Source organism: Candoia aspera, chromosome 2, assembly GCF_035149785.1.
Source record: "Candoia aspera isolate rCanAsp1 chromosome 2, rCanAsp1.hap2, whole genome shotgun sequence".
Classification (NCBI taxonomy): domain Eukaryota; kingdom Metazoa; phylum Chordata; class Lepidosauria; order Squamata; family Boidae; genus Candoia; species Candoia aspera.
The window spans coordinates 217919772-217936026 of NC_086154.1; the positions used below are offsets into that span (position 1 = coordinate 217919772).

The window sequence follows — 16255 nt, forward strand, 5'->3', positions numbered from 1 at the left end:
TTTATGCTACACACATTTTATTTCAAAGCAACTAGGCACAGTGCAATATCTCATTCCTCATAAAACAGAACAGAGAAAAGACAAATCCTGATGGATATTTTACATGGAAGTCTTACAGTTTACAGCATTTCTTTTTATTACAAGACATTATGACCACAGTGGCAAGACCTTTTAAGAATTAAGTCTTGTATTGAAAGTTGTGAGAAGAAGTTAATTTCCCTTGCAAACAGGAAACTATTAATTTTTCTTTTCAGGTATTTCACATCAGCGACAAGTTCATCAACTGCCTTTTACATCTTTTGGGGGTTTGTGGTCAACCCTGCTGAAGGTAAGGAAATGAGAAACCTTCTTACATGAAGAGAAGCAAGCTCTGCTCATGCATAAGGGAAACGCAAGGTGCTATAACAAAGATTACCATCTCCACGCAAAGATACATTTTCTGACATAGGATTATTAGTCCCATGGGGGAAGGGGAATAAAATTAACGAACATGTTTACTTTTTTTCACAGTATTTATATACTTTCCCAATCCTCAGACCCTAGGTGGTCTACAATTCAAAATTTAATAACCCAAACCCTCCCTCCCTCATCTACATTAAAACAATCATAGCTCCAAACTAGATAGTTGCCTATCGTTTCTCATTCTGGACCAAAGGCTTGTTGAACAAGAACAGTTTTTAGTGACTTCCAAAGTATCAGAAGAGACGGTACCAAACACATCTCTGGGCAGGCTGCCACAGAAATTTTTGGCCCACATCCTTCCTCTTGTGGCAGTAGAACCTTTAGGTATGCTCTCTAGAGATATGGGCTAGAAAGGCAAAAGAGAGAGAGAGAGACAGACAGACAGACAGAGTGCAAAGATCACTGGTTGATGCCATCTCATTCTGATAAAGTTCTCTCATACAGTGTATTGTGCTTGACGAGGAGTGGCTATATCTTTGTCATAAAATATTTTACATTACATGGATCTTATCCGATTCTTACGACCTTACGTTGCCAAAGTTGAAAGGGAAAAAAGGAGGCTAAATTACTTACATGTTTTGTAAACTTTCAGCTGTCAAATTATTCCACATAATCTCATTAGCTTGAAGATTTTCATTTTCTTCCAATAAAGATGTATCAAACTCTATTTCTTGTTTTTCAATATCTGATGTCCTTTAGTGAAAGAAAACAAATGTTTATGTAAAATATTTAATAATACAAATGTAAGGTATTTCTTTTTTAAAACCACCTGGCTGCAATTTTTAAAGAACCTACTCAAAGAAGAGTTGATAAGCTCCTAGGCCTAATATTCCTCTGGCTAATGTCAGCATGGATATAAGATTACCACCAAGAAAGATGTTAATTAAAAATTGTGCCTGCAGTAAGTAACAAGCCTCCATCAGAGATCACTGTATTAGGCAGGCTAGCTATAAGATGACGACTTAGCCCTGGAAGTTATAATAATTTAAGATTAGCTGAATAACCCCTACCACTTTACAGTTACACTATACTTTCTGGCCTAACTATGACATACCATGTAAATGTTTAATATCTACTTGCATTTTATTTCTCTTCTCCCCCACACCCCCTGCAAGTTCTTTGTTCTATCTTGTCATGGTCTTTTAAACCATATATTCTCTGCTCAACTTTCTAATCAATACCCTAATTTTCCAAAAATATGACAGTTCCGGATATATAATCAAAGCACAGAATCCTCCACCTTAGCCTGCTAGAATAGATCACATTTAGTTTTTTCAAATGATAAGAAGTCAGCTGGCAGTATAGCTTCAGTATATTAAAGTTCTGTTACCTCTTCTGTGAAGTTCCAATCACAAAAAAAGATTTCTAGAATGGAATTGCAGCTGCAGAAGGAAAGAATTATTGAAGAACCAGACTCCTTCTAAATTGACTACAACTAAACAAAGCACCCTATTCTTGCTAGAAAAGTTCTCCCATTCTAAATTAAAACTGACTTTCTTCAAATACACACTTTTATCATTGTAAAATAAAAAGTAAATTCTGTAAATCAATAAAAATGTAGTAGTAGCCATGAATAAGATTGTGTCTTTGAGGTGTATATTTTATTATATATTTTAATAATTATTTCCTTAAAATAGTAAACAAGTAAAAACAGTGAATTTTATTTAATTGCTAAAGTTAAAATGCTTCAAGTAATAATTATACTGTTGAACAGTCCTGCACATTCTTTTAGAATCTATGCATCAGTAACGGTAACCCCAAAACTTTCTAATCTGTAAGTATGTATGTCTTATGCTAGGAAGAAAAATCTCACCCAAGAAGAACTAGGAAGAATGTTATCAAAAGAGGAAATTTCTGCAGATTACAATAATAGAAGTACTGCACAGATTAAACTGTCTACACAGATTACTACATCTGATGTAAATATGTGCATTAATTTATGTGAAAGAGCTCCTTGTAACAGTTGGGCAATTTAAATCACACAAATCGCTATAACTATTAAGTACAGTTACTTCTGTAAGGGCAGTCACTACTTGCTGCATTGTTAAGAACATACTTAATCTGCAGTAAAACACCACCATGACAAATATTTTACCTGTGAGCTTCTATGAAACTACTGTACTCTGAACCAGGGTCTAATTGTTCAACAGACATCTGGATCTCTTTATGAACATTCACTAGTTCTTCAGTTACAAGACTGGTGATCTGACTGTATTCTTCTAAGATTCCTTTCCTGAAGAAAAACAGGAATTACTATGAAAACAAATTCAAAACGTATTTTAAATAATGTATGAAGTACAAACATAGAATCAGGGTGGTTTAAAGCCATGCAATCCAGTTCCCAGTTCTGTGCAGGAAAAGAAGTTAGTATCTTTACAACAGATGGTTGTCCAGCCTCTTTTTGAACCCATCTCTTTAATATATTCTAGTCAAACTGTTTTTTCTGTTGCAGATTTTTTTTAACATTCAGTAGAAACTGCCTCGCAACTCACGTTTACTAGTTCACATCCTGCCTTCTGGATGACAGAGACAAGTCTTGGCTGCCATCTGTGTAACATCCTCTCAGGTATCCAAAGAGTGCTGTTATCTATTCTCCAGACAGAATATTCCCAGTTCTTTCAACTTCTTTTCATAGGGTTTAATATTCTGTTCTGTGATCACCCTTGATGGCCTTCTCTGTACTTGATCAAACTTGTCTCAGTTTTATTTAAAATGTGATATCCCAGACTTCTGCATGCCAATCTGAGCCTGCATTAGAGGACTATTCAAATGACCAGGATACTTGGTGGTACAAGTAGTCCATTCCTCATGAAACTCTTATTTCAACTATTTAGATTTGAGTTTTGAGCTCATCTGCCCACTAGTGCCTAGCATCTAGTAACTTTATGATGCTTAATCAGATGTAAGGCCAAATGAATTAATAGGCTTTACTCCCAGGGAGGTGTTCACTGTGGTTAGAACCTTAGGAAGAAAAATAGGAGATCTGAACAATATTTTTATTGTACTTTTTTTGCTCAGTTCCTTTTTTTCTAAGGAATACTGATGAATTGAGAGATGACTTAATATGTAATATTTCTTCTACCTCTCTTATTCCTCTTTAACCCAAAAGTTTTTTGCTCAAAAAGGGAAAATTGTCAGTACACATAATCATACAATTCCTGTTTCTATGCACATAGTCTATGATGCAAGGATATGTGGCTCTGGAATGCAAAGTCAGTATCAAGAGGAATAAACAAAGCATCCTTGATTTTCTTATGAAGCTACACAAAGAAAGAGAAGTAACTTAAAACAAAGTAGCAGCTCTTCAGAAATCAGAGTGGGATGACAGGACCCACTGAGAAAAAATCCCCACACAAATCCAACAGGAACAAATGGGAACTTTCCATCAGGGTAAGATTAAAGTTAGTTATAGACTAAGCTCTGGTCTTATGCTCCATCAGCATCCTTCCCTATGTAGTACTTCTGCTAAGGAGTCTACCTACATTTTGGACATTGTCTTTAATGTCTGCCAAGGCACCATTACATACCTGACTCTCAATTTTTTAAAAAAAATTACTATAATTTTAAATGAAAAGCTCACATCTACAACACAGGAGTGCCAGCTCCACATAATCTTTACTTCCAAGAGTATCAATGGATCCATACTTTCTTAAAAAAAAAAAAAAAACTGGTGGATAACTGCAGATCAGTGCTTTGATAGCAGGTGTCCCCATTTATTAAGAAAAATATAAAGATACACTGGAGAGGTAACGATGGAAAAAAAATTCTCAATGCTTTGCCTCCTGGAAAATGGGACTGATTGATTGAATTATTAATTTGATTTTTATCCCAATTTTTCTACAGGAGCTCAAGGCAGTGTACATAATGTTCCCTGTCCCCTGTTTTTCCCCACAATAGCAGTCCTGTAAGATGGGTTGGGCTGAGAGAGACTGATCCAAAATCACCCAGTGAGCTTCTGTGGCTGAAGGTAGACTAGAACCTGGGTCTCCTGCTCCTAGTCTAACACCCATGGCAATTATTTTGTGAGAGTACCTCAAAGATGCTTTTGACATTCCAAATGTGCTCAGAGACTCTAAAAATTCAGTGATCCTTATTATAACTTGCATATCTAATATTCCCAGAGGTCTTACTCATTGCACTGCATAAGAAACAGATTTCACAGATTTAAGTTAGTTTTCCTCTACTGAACTCCCATTAATTCTTCTCCTTGATACTTTTGAGATCCACTATATCTCAATACCATTCTTCCTTTTTCTCTCTGCAACATACCACCCATATTGCTACTTCCTTACCCCACTAGCAAGCTAATCAATCTGTCACTTTAAGACATTTTGGGGTAATCATATAGTGAATCTTTTGTCAATAATGTACACAAAAATTTTTGTCAATACTGTACACTTTGCTCTAGAAAATGGAATGAGATAGCTTCCAGAACAGAGAATTAACAAAAAAAGGTTTTGTGCCTTTTCTCCCCACAGTACATGAAAAGCATAATGTGTGAATTAGCAACAGTAAGTTATACTTTCAGTGCATATTGAATTTGCAAAATACTATTGGGATTACAAAAATCACTGTACAATGCACCTACATGCTGCTGTTTCTCCAATGATGATCCAGGAACGCCAGAGGATGTTGTTGTTGTTAATTCGTTCAGTCGCTTCCGACTCTTCGTGACTTCATGGACCAGCCCACGCCAGAGCTTCCTGTCGGTCGTCAACACCCCCAGCTCCCCCAGGAACAAGTCTGTCACCTCTAGAATATCATCCATCCATCTTGCCCTTGGTCGGCCCCTCTTCCTTTTGCCTTCCACTCTCCCTAGCATCAGCATCTTCTCCAGGGTGTCCTGTCTTCTCATTATGTGGCCAAAGTATTTCAGTTTTGCCTTTAATATCATTCCCTCAAGTGAGCAGTCTGGCTTTATTTCCTGGAGGATGGACTGGTTTGATCTTCTGGCAGTCCAAGGCACTCTCAGAATTTTCCTCCAACACCACAGTTCAAAAGCATCGATCTTCCTTCTCTCAGCCTTCCTTATGGTCCAGCTCTCGCAGCCATATCTTACTACTGGGAATACCATTGCTTTAACTATGCGGACCTTTGTTGTCAGTGTGATGTCTCTGCTCTTAACTATTTTATCGAGATTTGTCATTGCTCTTCTCCCAAGGATTAAGCGTCTGCTGATTTCCTGACTGCAGTCAGCATCTGCAGTAATCTTTGCACCTAGAAATAAAAAGTCTTTCACTGCTTCTACATTTTCTCCCTCTGTTTGCCAGTTATCAGTCAAGCTGGTTGCCATAAACTGGGTTTTTTGAGGTTTAGCTGCAAGCCAGCTTTTGCACTTTCTTCTTTCACCTTCATCATAAGGCTCCTCAGTTCCTCTTCGCTTTCAGCCATCAAAGTGGTATCATCTGCATATCTGAGATTATTAATGTTTCTTCCAGAGATTTTAACTCCAGCCTTGGATTCCTCAAGCCCAGCAGGTCGCATGATGTGTTCTGCGTACAAGTTGAATAGGTAGGGTGAGAGTATACAGCCCTGCCATACTCCTTTCCCAATCTTAAACCAGTCCATTGTTCCATGGTCTGTTCTTACTGTTGCTACTTGGTCGTTATACAGATTCTTCAGGAGGCATACAAGATGACTTGGTATCCCCATACCACTAAGAACTTGCCACAATTTGTGATGGTCCACACAGTCAAAGGCTTTAGAATAGTCAATAAAACAGAAATAGATGTTTTTCTGAAAATCCCTGGCTTTTTCCATTATCCAGCGGATATTGGCAATTTGGTCCCTAGTTCCTCTGCCTTTTCTAAACCCAGCTTGTACATCTGGCAATTCTCGCTCCATGAATTGCTGAAGTCTACCTTGCAGGATCTTCAGCATTACCTTACTGGCATGTGAAATGAGTGCCACTGTTCAATAGTTTGAACATTCTTTAGTGTTTCCCTTTTTTGGTAAGTTGATTTTTTCCAATCTGATGGCCATTCTTGTGTTTTCCAAATTTGCTGGCATATAGCATGCATTACCTTGACAGCATCATCTTGCAAGATTTTGAACAGTTCAGCTGGGATGCCGTCGTCTCCTGCTGCCTTGTTATTAGCAATGCTTCTTAAGGCCCATTCAGCCTCACTCTTCAGGATGTCTGGCTCTAGCTCACTGACCACACCGTCAAAGCTATCCCCGATATTGTTATCCTTCCTATACAGGACTTCCGTATATTCTTGCCACCTTTTCTTGATCTCTTCTTCTGTTAGGTCCTTGCCATCTGTTTTTGATCATACCCATTTTGGCCTGGAATTTACCTCCAATGTTTCTAATTTTCTGGAAGAGGTCTCTTGTCCTTCCTATTCTATTGTCTTCTTCCACTTCCACGCATTGCTTGTTTAAAAATAATTCCTTATCTCTTCTGGCTAACCTCTGGAATTTTGCATTTAATTGGGCATATCTCCCCCTATCACTGTTGCCTTTTGCTTTCCTTCTTTCTTGGGCTACTTCTAGTGTCTCAGCAGACAGCCATTTTGCCTTCTTGGTTTTCTCTTTCTTTGGGATGTATTTTGTTGCCGCCTGCTGAACAACGTTGCGAACTTCTGTCCATAGTTCTTCCGGGACCCTATCTACTAAGTCCAGTCCCTTAAATCTATTCTTCACCTCCACTGCATATTCCTTAGGAATATTAGTGAGCTCATATCTAGCTGATCTGTGGGTCTTCCCTAATCTCTTTAGTCTGATCCTAAATTGTGCAAGAAGAAGTTTGTGATCGGAACTACAGTCAGCTCCAGGTCTTGTTTTTACCAACTGTATAGATGTCCACCACCTTTGGCTGCAAAGGATGTAGTCAATCTGATTTCGGTGTTGTCCATCTGGTGAAGTCCATGTATAAAGCCGTCTCTTAGGTTGTTGAAAGAGAGTGTTTGTTATGCAGAGTGAGTTGTCTTGGCAACATTCTATCAGCCTATGTCCTGCTTCGTTTTGTTCTCCCAGGCCATACTTACCTGTAATTCCAGGTGTCGTTTGACTGACCACCTCAGCATTCCAGTCTCCCGTGATGAAAATAACATCTCTTTTAGGCGTGTTGTCCAGTAGGTGCTGCCGATCCTCATAGAACTGCTCTACTTCAGCTTCTTCAGCATCTGTGGTTGGGGCGTATATTTGGATCACTGTGATGTTAGATGGTTTGCCCTGAATTCGAATTGAGATCATTCTATCGTTTTTTGGATTGTATCCAAGCACTGCTTTAGCCACTTGACTATTAATTATGAGGCTACTCCATTTCTTCTGTGGTCCTCTTGTCCACAGTAGTAGATCTGGTGGTCATTTGATGTGAAGTGGCCCATTCCAGTCCATTCCAGTTCACTGACACCCAAAATGTCTATCTTTAATCTTGACATCTCACCAATAACCACATGCAATTTGCCCTGGCTCATAGATCTTACGTTCCAGGTTCCAATGGTGCGTTGATCCTTAGAACATCGGATTCGCCGTTCACCACCAGCACCGTCGGCTACTAGCCGTCCTTTCGGCTTTGAGCTAGCTGCGTCATCACCTCTGGGGCTAGCTGAACTCATCCTCTGTTCCTCCCCAGTAGCATTTTGACCATCTTCCGACCTGGGGGTCTCATCTTCCGATGGTATACCGACATATCTCTGGTTGTACTGATCCATTTATTTTTCACGGCAAGAATACTGGGGTGGGTTGCCATTACCTTCCCCAGGGATCGCATTTAGTCTGACCTCTCTGTCATGACCTTCCCGTCTTGGGTGGCCCTTCACGGTTTAGCTCATGGCATCACTGAGGTGCTCAAGCTCCAGCACCATGACAAGGTAACGATCCTTTGCTGAAGCCAGAGGATATTAGTACAGTAAATAAATATTGGCCAAACTATTAGGGAAATATATGCTAAATGCTCTGGAATGTATGCACTAGAAACTTTACTCATTTCCCATAAATACATTTTAATCAAGAGCATAATATATTTTTAAAGTGTCTAAAACATTTCCTATTTTGAGGGAAACTTCCAAACATAATTATCATGCCTACTTGTTCAAAGTAAGTCACAAATATTAATGAACCTTTTAGATATCTTGGGCAAGGAAACAGTTACTTCACAATATTTTAGTTAGTGTAATCCACCTATTTATAATTGTTCTTCCTCACATTACTTATAAACAGCTTCTCTTCCTCTATTTGAACTGGAAAAAATAGTTCAAGTGTACAGTGAAACCTGCTCTATTTCTCTTCTGTTGTTTTTCAGACCACAGATGAACAACTGAGTGAATCTACAGTATCTAACTTATCTTTCCTCTCATCTGACTGTTGTTATTGTTGCACTGAAGGGGAAACTAGATGAATGAATAACCCCTTAACTCATAAAAATTGATAGTAATTTACCCAGTGTAATCTATCCTAACTATGAGACTTAGTGCAGTTTCAGCACAATGACTTGGAAAAAATGTGAGAGAAAGAATACAATTGTATTCAACATACATCATTATGTTCGTGCAACATGATATTTTTCAAGACATTTTAGAAGATATATTAATCAATCCAGACATAAACATGGTCACAAACATGAAAAATAGCCAGTGGCCTAAAAATGACAGGTATCTCTTTATGGTTTCTGAAGAACTCAATTTTTATGGTTTCTGAAGAACCCAAGATTTTAAAAAATTTCAAAATATATAATACAAATTTTCATAATACATAATGGAAAAATATGGGGCAAGGGTACAATAAGTATCCTTTTATTTCATAAAAACAAGTCCAATAAACAAACAAATACAACTTCTGCTATTACAAATTAATCACTAGACAATTCAAAGCTCTGAACAGGTAAGGACATTAAGCAATGAAGCTATGCTTTTTTATTGTCAAAATAAAAAGAAATTTAGGCACAAAATAAGGTGTCCCCTGTTTTGGGAATTGCAAATATGGGTTTCAATTAAAAAAAAATTAAAAAGCACAGCTGTAATGGGTCTCAGAATATCTATTAGCATTTTATTCTTTGTTTGAACAGGGGACAATCTGATTTCAGTTATACTAAAAATAAAGTTGGGATGACTACCGAAATCCATCATATAATTTGAATAGCCAAAAACAGTCCAGAAGGCAATCATCATTACTTAAAAGATTCCCAATAATATATTTTAGATTATTTATTTATTTGATATACTGCTGATTATATGAAAGTCTTTCAGGGGTTTACAATAAAAGAAATTAAAATGAAGACATACTGTAAAAACATTTAAATTTGTGATTAACACAAAGAAGTAAAACAAATTGAATAATTAAATTTAACAATTAAAATCAGCAGTTTGCAAATTATGTTTTTTTAAGGCTCTTTTAAAAAGCTAATAAAGACGTCAGGCCTCTCAGTTTGGCTAGTAGTGTGTTCCAAAGAGCTGGGGCAGAAACAGAGAACACTTATCCCAGAGTTACTACCCAATGGGCTTGTGGCAACTATAGACAAACATCCTCAGATGATCTCAGTAATTGCGGACATTCATTCAGAATGAGATATTCTTTCTAATACAGTAACCTGGACCTCAGCCATGAAGTGCTTTAATAATCAGCCCTTTGTATTTGCTTGGAAATGGATCGGCAGCCACTGCAGTTCTTTAATTATAGGTGTAACATGGATTATTCATATTCTTCCAGGGTACAACCTAGCTATCTTATTTTGTACCAACTGAAGTTTCCAATCAAAAGACAAAGACAACTCCATGTACAGTACGTAAGTATAGTCAAACCTGTAGGTTACCAGCAAGTGTTGCAAAACTGTATGGTTACTATTTTCTAGAAACAGACATATTTGGTGTATCAACCAAAGCTGACAAAAGGCACTTCTGGATATTTCCTCAGCCTGGGTAACTAAAGACAAACTGGATCTAGAAAAACTTACAAACTGTACTTGTTACTTCTGGGAGAACGTAATATCATTCAGAACAGGCAGCTGTACCACTGCTCTAGAATTATGACCCTTCACTGCCTCCATCTTGTCTAATCAGCTTCAATTTGTCATTCCTTATCCAGTCCACTACTGACTATAGGTAGAAATTCAGGAGATCATTTACTAAAGTTATCACAGAGAAATATATTTATTTATAGGCTGCTTTAATCACAGTTGATACTGAGCGGCATACATAGCTGGGTTTCATCAGCATATTGACAGCACCCAATGATCTCTATGTGTACCTTCATGTAGGTATTAAAAAGCACTGGAGGTACAACAGAGTTCTGAAGGATTCCACATAATAGCTTCCATTTCAAGAATAACCAAAAGTCATATTCTCTCAACCCTCATACAAGGATACACATTTTTAAAGATTTTTTTTATCCACCTTTATTATTTTTATAAATAACTCAAGACAGCAAACATACCTAATACTCCTTTCTCCTCTTATTTTCCCCACAGCAACCCTGTGAAGTAGGTTGACCAAGGCATTCTCAAACCCACGGTCAATTCAGGACTATCAGTGCTGAGAAGCCACCACATTTAGCCACCTTTCCCACACACTGTAGGTTAGAAATTTCTGTCCTGAAATTTCTGACAGATCCAGAGCAAGCTTCTTAAGAATAACTGCCACCTTTAAACAGGGAGGCATCCATAATATTAACTAAGGAATCTTGAATAACCTCCCAGTTAGAAGTTACCAGCCACGTTGGACAAGAATCCAGACTACAAATTGCAGAGCATACCTTTTCAAGAAACTGTAATTGATTATAAAATGACAAAAGTTGTCCCTAAACATCCCCATAGCTGACTATATGTCAAAGGTAGTATCCAGTCCAAACTGAATATGAAATATTTTATTCAGAAAAATCTCACTGAAAGGATTACAACAATCTTCTGAGGATTCTATAGTGGAATACTAGGCATGGATACAAATCACCCCCAATACATGCACACATATTAGTTCAGCAGGCTGCATCTTGCAGATTCAGCATGTGTAGAAAAAAACTATCCTTTTGAATACATATTGCAATACCATAAGCTTTCAAATGGGCTTTATGTTGTACTTTATCAGATTCAAGTCAGATTTACTTCCACTTGTACAGTACTCTAGCCATCTATCTTGCTGCTTCAGCTCCCACAGTTTATTCATGTGCAACAGGATCACCTTTGAAGCAAGCTGGAAAGGGCACTTAGGCAAAATTATGTTGACCACCCTAACAAGCTCCCTACTCCAGGTAGTAATAACAGCATGAACAGAATCAGCCCTTGGCCCTTCCAAGGCCTCTTGGAATCCAACTGGATCCAATAACTTTTCTGGGTGGATCAATCTAGGTGTTTATTGTCTCCATGGAGGTGAGATACAGGTACTAATTCACCCTTAATCAGGTAGTGATCCATCCACGAGAATGGGCAAACCAGCTACAGAACTCCCTGATCAAAACAAAATACCAGACTGTGTGACTTGTATCATGTGTTAACGTTACAGCCAACTCCCAAGTCATTCCAGACAAACAAGTTTCAATATGGATACTGAAATTCGCAGAATTAAGGTGTGACCTTAAGTTAGAAGTCTCCAACACTATCAACAAGAGCAGGCCTGTCAGCTCAGTCAGGGATTCTGTTAAGTAGCAAGCTAAGTAGAATGCTAACTGAACCCCCAATTTACTCCTAGTCTAAAGATATACATACAAGCAAAATGGAACAGTTCTCTCACAGGTAGCCTGGAGCTGTTATTCTTACAGATCACAGCCATACCACCTCCCATCCTGCTTCTCCTGGCTTGCTTTGCCACAAGGTACCCAGCCACGAGAAGCTGGGTCCACTCTGGCCCATGTGGCTCTCCCTGCCATATCTCTGTTACACAAGCCAAGTCAGCTAACTCATCCATGATGAAATTGTGGATGATCTCATTCTTATTTTGGACCAATCTGGCACAAAAGATGAAAAATACCAGGTTCTTTAAGGGTCTGGAACCAAGGCCTGAGAGCTCACAAGGATGTCAGGATAGAGAACAGCTCATATATTTCTATTCTCTCTTCCCCTGTAACAGACTGCCAGCCTGCTGACATTCAATCTTTTATTCTTCACCCCATCTATGATTGCTGCCCCAAGACCCATAGATGATGTGCCCACATGTACTTTAACAGATCAATTAAATAGTTAAGATAGACAGACAGACAAAAATTGCCACCAAAAATAAATAGCAGCTAGGGCAACAGAAAAAGCAAAAATAACAAAATAAAATTATAAATCAGAAGCCAAGAAGAATGAAACTATTCTCACTGCTATAAGAAAAACAAAAGTACCAGCTATGAAAAGCATTCCTTCTACAATGGGACACCCACATGAGGGCTTTGGTTAGTATTGGTAAAGTTTCTAATTCCAATTGTGATTCACCATTTTTCTGTAGAAGATGAAATATCAATACCCTCTGATGTTGATTTCTAAGTAAGGTTTGTACCTGACATACAAAGTTTCAAACACTACAGAAGACTGCTCCTTGACTTGTACTGCTGTAAATTTTTTGTACTAGATAGAAATATCACATGTATAAGCTTAGGACACGGCTATTCATTTCTAAAAATGTAAAATGTAAAATGATAAAATAGCTAGACTACACATGCTTTTATGAAGCAAAACACTACATCTTACAGTCCTTTAATCATTTCTTCTTGCATCTTCTGTAAAGAGTCAAGGAACAAAGGAAGTGTAGCATCATAATACTGGTGCTGATGTAACTGTGCTCCTTTCAGTGCCAACACGTATTGATTGTGCAACATGTGGAGTTTCATTGTGGCTTTATCATAACGATCTTTGGCTTTTTCAGTTTCTTTTCCTGAAAGAAAAGGGGGGAGGGGGAGAAAGGAAGAAAATGCATAATTTTCCAGACTGAATGCCAAAAAAAAGGGGGGGGGAATAAATCTTAATCATCTCAACTCTTAATCATCTTAATGAACAAACTCAACCTCAGTTTCAACTGGGAAACTATGAGCACCCTAGACCAAGCCAAATCCAAAAATGCTACAGAATTCCTGGAAGCTTAGCATTCACAGACAAATCAGAGATCAACAGACACAGAAATAAACCATATTTACACAGCATTCAAAGGGGACAATAAAAAAGCTAAGGAAGGAGAGTAGAACTCATCCCCTCCAGCAGCCAACATCTAGATAAGCAAGGATTAACACCAGACAAACAATCAAGCAGAAAACAATACCCTAATCAAGGAACATGGAGAAAACCACACCCCCACCAACACTGGCAGGGCAAGCTACTGTATATACCAGGGAGCAAACCCCACACTCACTCGCACTGATGATGTTACCTAGCCGGGTAATGAAACATCTGCAAGCAAACAACCAAGCTCAGAGAGCACCAAGGACTCCACAGTTCAACCCTGTGTATTCTCTTCTATTGGAACAATAATATTTCTTAAATATTCGAAACTGTTCTCTTCTTCACATCCCAGTATAATTACTGTATAATGTGACAAACAAATTAAAAATAAGATATATGCATTCTAACGAAGCCAAACATAATGGTAATTTTATGCCACTGCTATTAGCCTATATATACCCACATCTATAAACCTTTATTTAAAAAAAAAGGATTAGGAGATAGTACTAATCATAATCCTTTTCTTTAAACAAAGGTTTGCAATGCTGTTTGTATTTTCTCAATAAAGACACTGTGAAAATACAAATTCTGAAAGTCACTTTAAAACCCATTACAGTACTGATATATTAAGGATATTAAATCACATCAAATCTTTGTTACAGTCAAAGACTAGCATAAGTTAAGGATATAATGTTCCAACATTTATGTTCAAAATTAAGTATGAATAGACCATTTTCAGTTTAAATTAACATTTCTAAATTGATTTAGAAAATAACTTATGTTGTGAATAATATTTTAAAAAACCCATGAATACAGAATCTGGACACAAATTTTATTCTCTGTTAAACATAACAGATTCATATAACTGAGTACACTATAAATTTAAAATTGAATACAAATGTGTTTCTGGTTATATGAGGTCATATGGGTCAGAGAACACTATCTACTGCAAAGAGCTATAATTCTTTAAATCCCTGAGTTCTGAGTCATTATCTAAATAATATAAAATGGATTAGGATTTGGATGCACTTAGAAAAGATAATTCTGCCTCAGAGCAGCACAAAATATGAGAAAATTGTAAAATATCTAGATGGAAAACTGAGTTTTAAGAGACTACTTTGGGGGGGGGGTGCCTTTGAATTAGTGTTAACTTCTGGTGACTGCCTGGACAAGTACCTGCAGTTCTCTTGGCAAGGTTTACCTTTGCCCCCTTCCTAGGGCTGAGAGAGAGTGACTGGCCCAAGGTTACTCAGCTGGCTTTGTGCCTAAGGCAGGACTGGAACTCATGGTCTCCTGGTTTCTAGCCTGGTGCCCTAACCACAACACTAAACTGGCTCCCCAAGAGACTCCACACAGAAAGAGAAAAAAGAATGTTTGGGACTGGATTGTGAAGGTTTAAAGAAACTAAGCAAATTTTATTTCATTTTGTAAAATGTATATGTTGTACTGTACATTTATAAACCAAATAGTAAGAAAAATATTATCAAACGCTCAAGCCTGGATCTGGGGCATAAGGAGATGTAGTCCCACTGATGAATGACCAACTCCAAAGGAGAGTGCATTCTTGCTGGTTGTGCTGAACATCTCAGAGACATTACTATGGTATCCTTCTGGGACACTGTCTAATATAGATTCCCAGGCACTGTTTTGGAATAGTTTGCAAAAGTGTTATTTACTTGAATGATCACAGAAAATGATGCTGGAAAAAACACTGCTGAGGTCTTCTGGGCACTGGTTTATCAGTCACTCAAAGCTGATTCTACATCTGGAGCCACTGTCTAGACATAATGATCAGCAGACACTATTCTTTTCATGAAGGGTGAAATAGCACCCAGTTAAACTCAAGATTGTTACAGGGAACAACTGTTATTTCTTCTAAATTCTGGGTTTGTTCCAACCCAGAATTTATAGAGTCATTATGATTACAGTGGCATAGAAATATTTGTAATAAAGGATGAAATATGCTTAGTTACACTTAATAAATCAAAGCAGGCCCACAAATTATGTGTTGAAGTTTCACCAAGTTAGGATCAAATGTCAGCAACACGGTAGGTCAGTCAAGAGCTAGACAATTTTAAATGGTGGTAACAGGATTAGGAATCAGCAATATTTCTGGTTTTCAGTAAAGCGTATAAGCATAGTTACCTCTGAAAACTTCATTTTACAGGAAATTCAAATTTTAGTAACACCAATAATAGCTCTTTCTCTTCCCTAATATTGAAAAAGGTCATATTTACTTTTTAGAAAAGTAAAACGAAGTGCCTCCATTATTTTCTTCTTTCTTAAATCATTTGCACTCTGTACTGAAGCACACCTAAATTTTGCCATTATGATCACATTAGAATGTGAAGTTGACAAAAAATGTAAGAGAAACCAAAGTTTGAGATGACAAACCTTCTCAAGTGCACATACAGACACAATATGATTATTCTAAACACATAAAACAACACTTTACTTGTGCAGTGACTGAATCTAACGAGGCTCCAGAATAAACAAGACCGCAATAATCAACCTATTTTGCAGGCCTTATGCCATTTTAAAACAGCTTTAAGCCTATTTTCCAAAAGAGATATAACCACATAATTATATTTTCTTTCTTTCTCTGTATCTCAAAAGCAAAGAAACAGTTGAATCATTATGTATAACCCCACAGTGCAACAATTACCGTAACGTATAAAAAGCTGCAAACCCTGCAAATGTAGAGACAATTAAAAAAAAAAATCAGGA

General features: G+C 37.6%; 1 protein-coding gene across 2 annotated transcripts in view; it reads right to left on the reverse strand.

The window, feature by feature from the left end:
• Nucleotides 1-16255, reverse strand: part of FER (FER tyrosine kinase) — a 180329-nt gene that overhangs the window by 138540 nt on the left and 25534 nt on the right. For both annotated transcript variants that reach the window (XM_063295348.1, XM_063295347.1), the window contains exons 6-8: nucleotides 13064-13247; nucleotides 2558-2695; nucleotides 1036-1155 (exon numbers count right to left, since the gene is read on the reverse strand). In XM_063295348.1, coding sequence (XP_063151418.1) covers nucleotides 1036-1155; nucleotides 2558-2695; nucleotides 13064-13247 — 442 coding nt within the window. The remainder of the gene's footprint in view (nucleotides 1-1035; nucleotides 1156-2557; nucleotides 2696-13063; nucleotides 13248-16255) is intronic.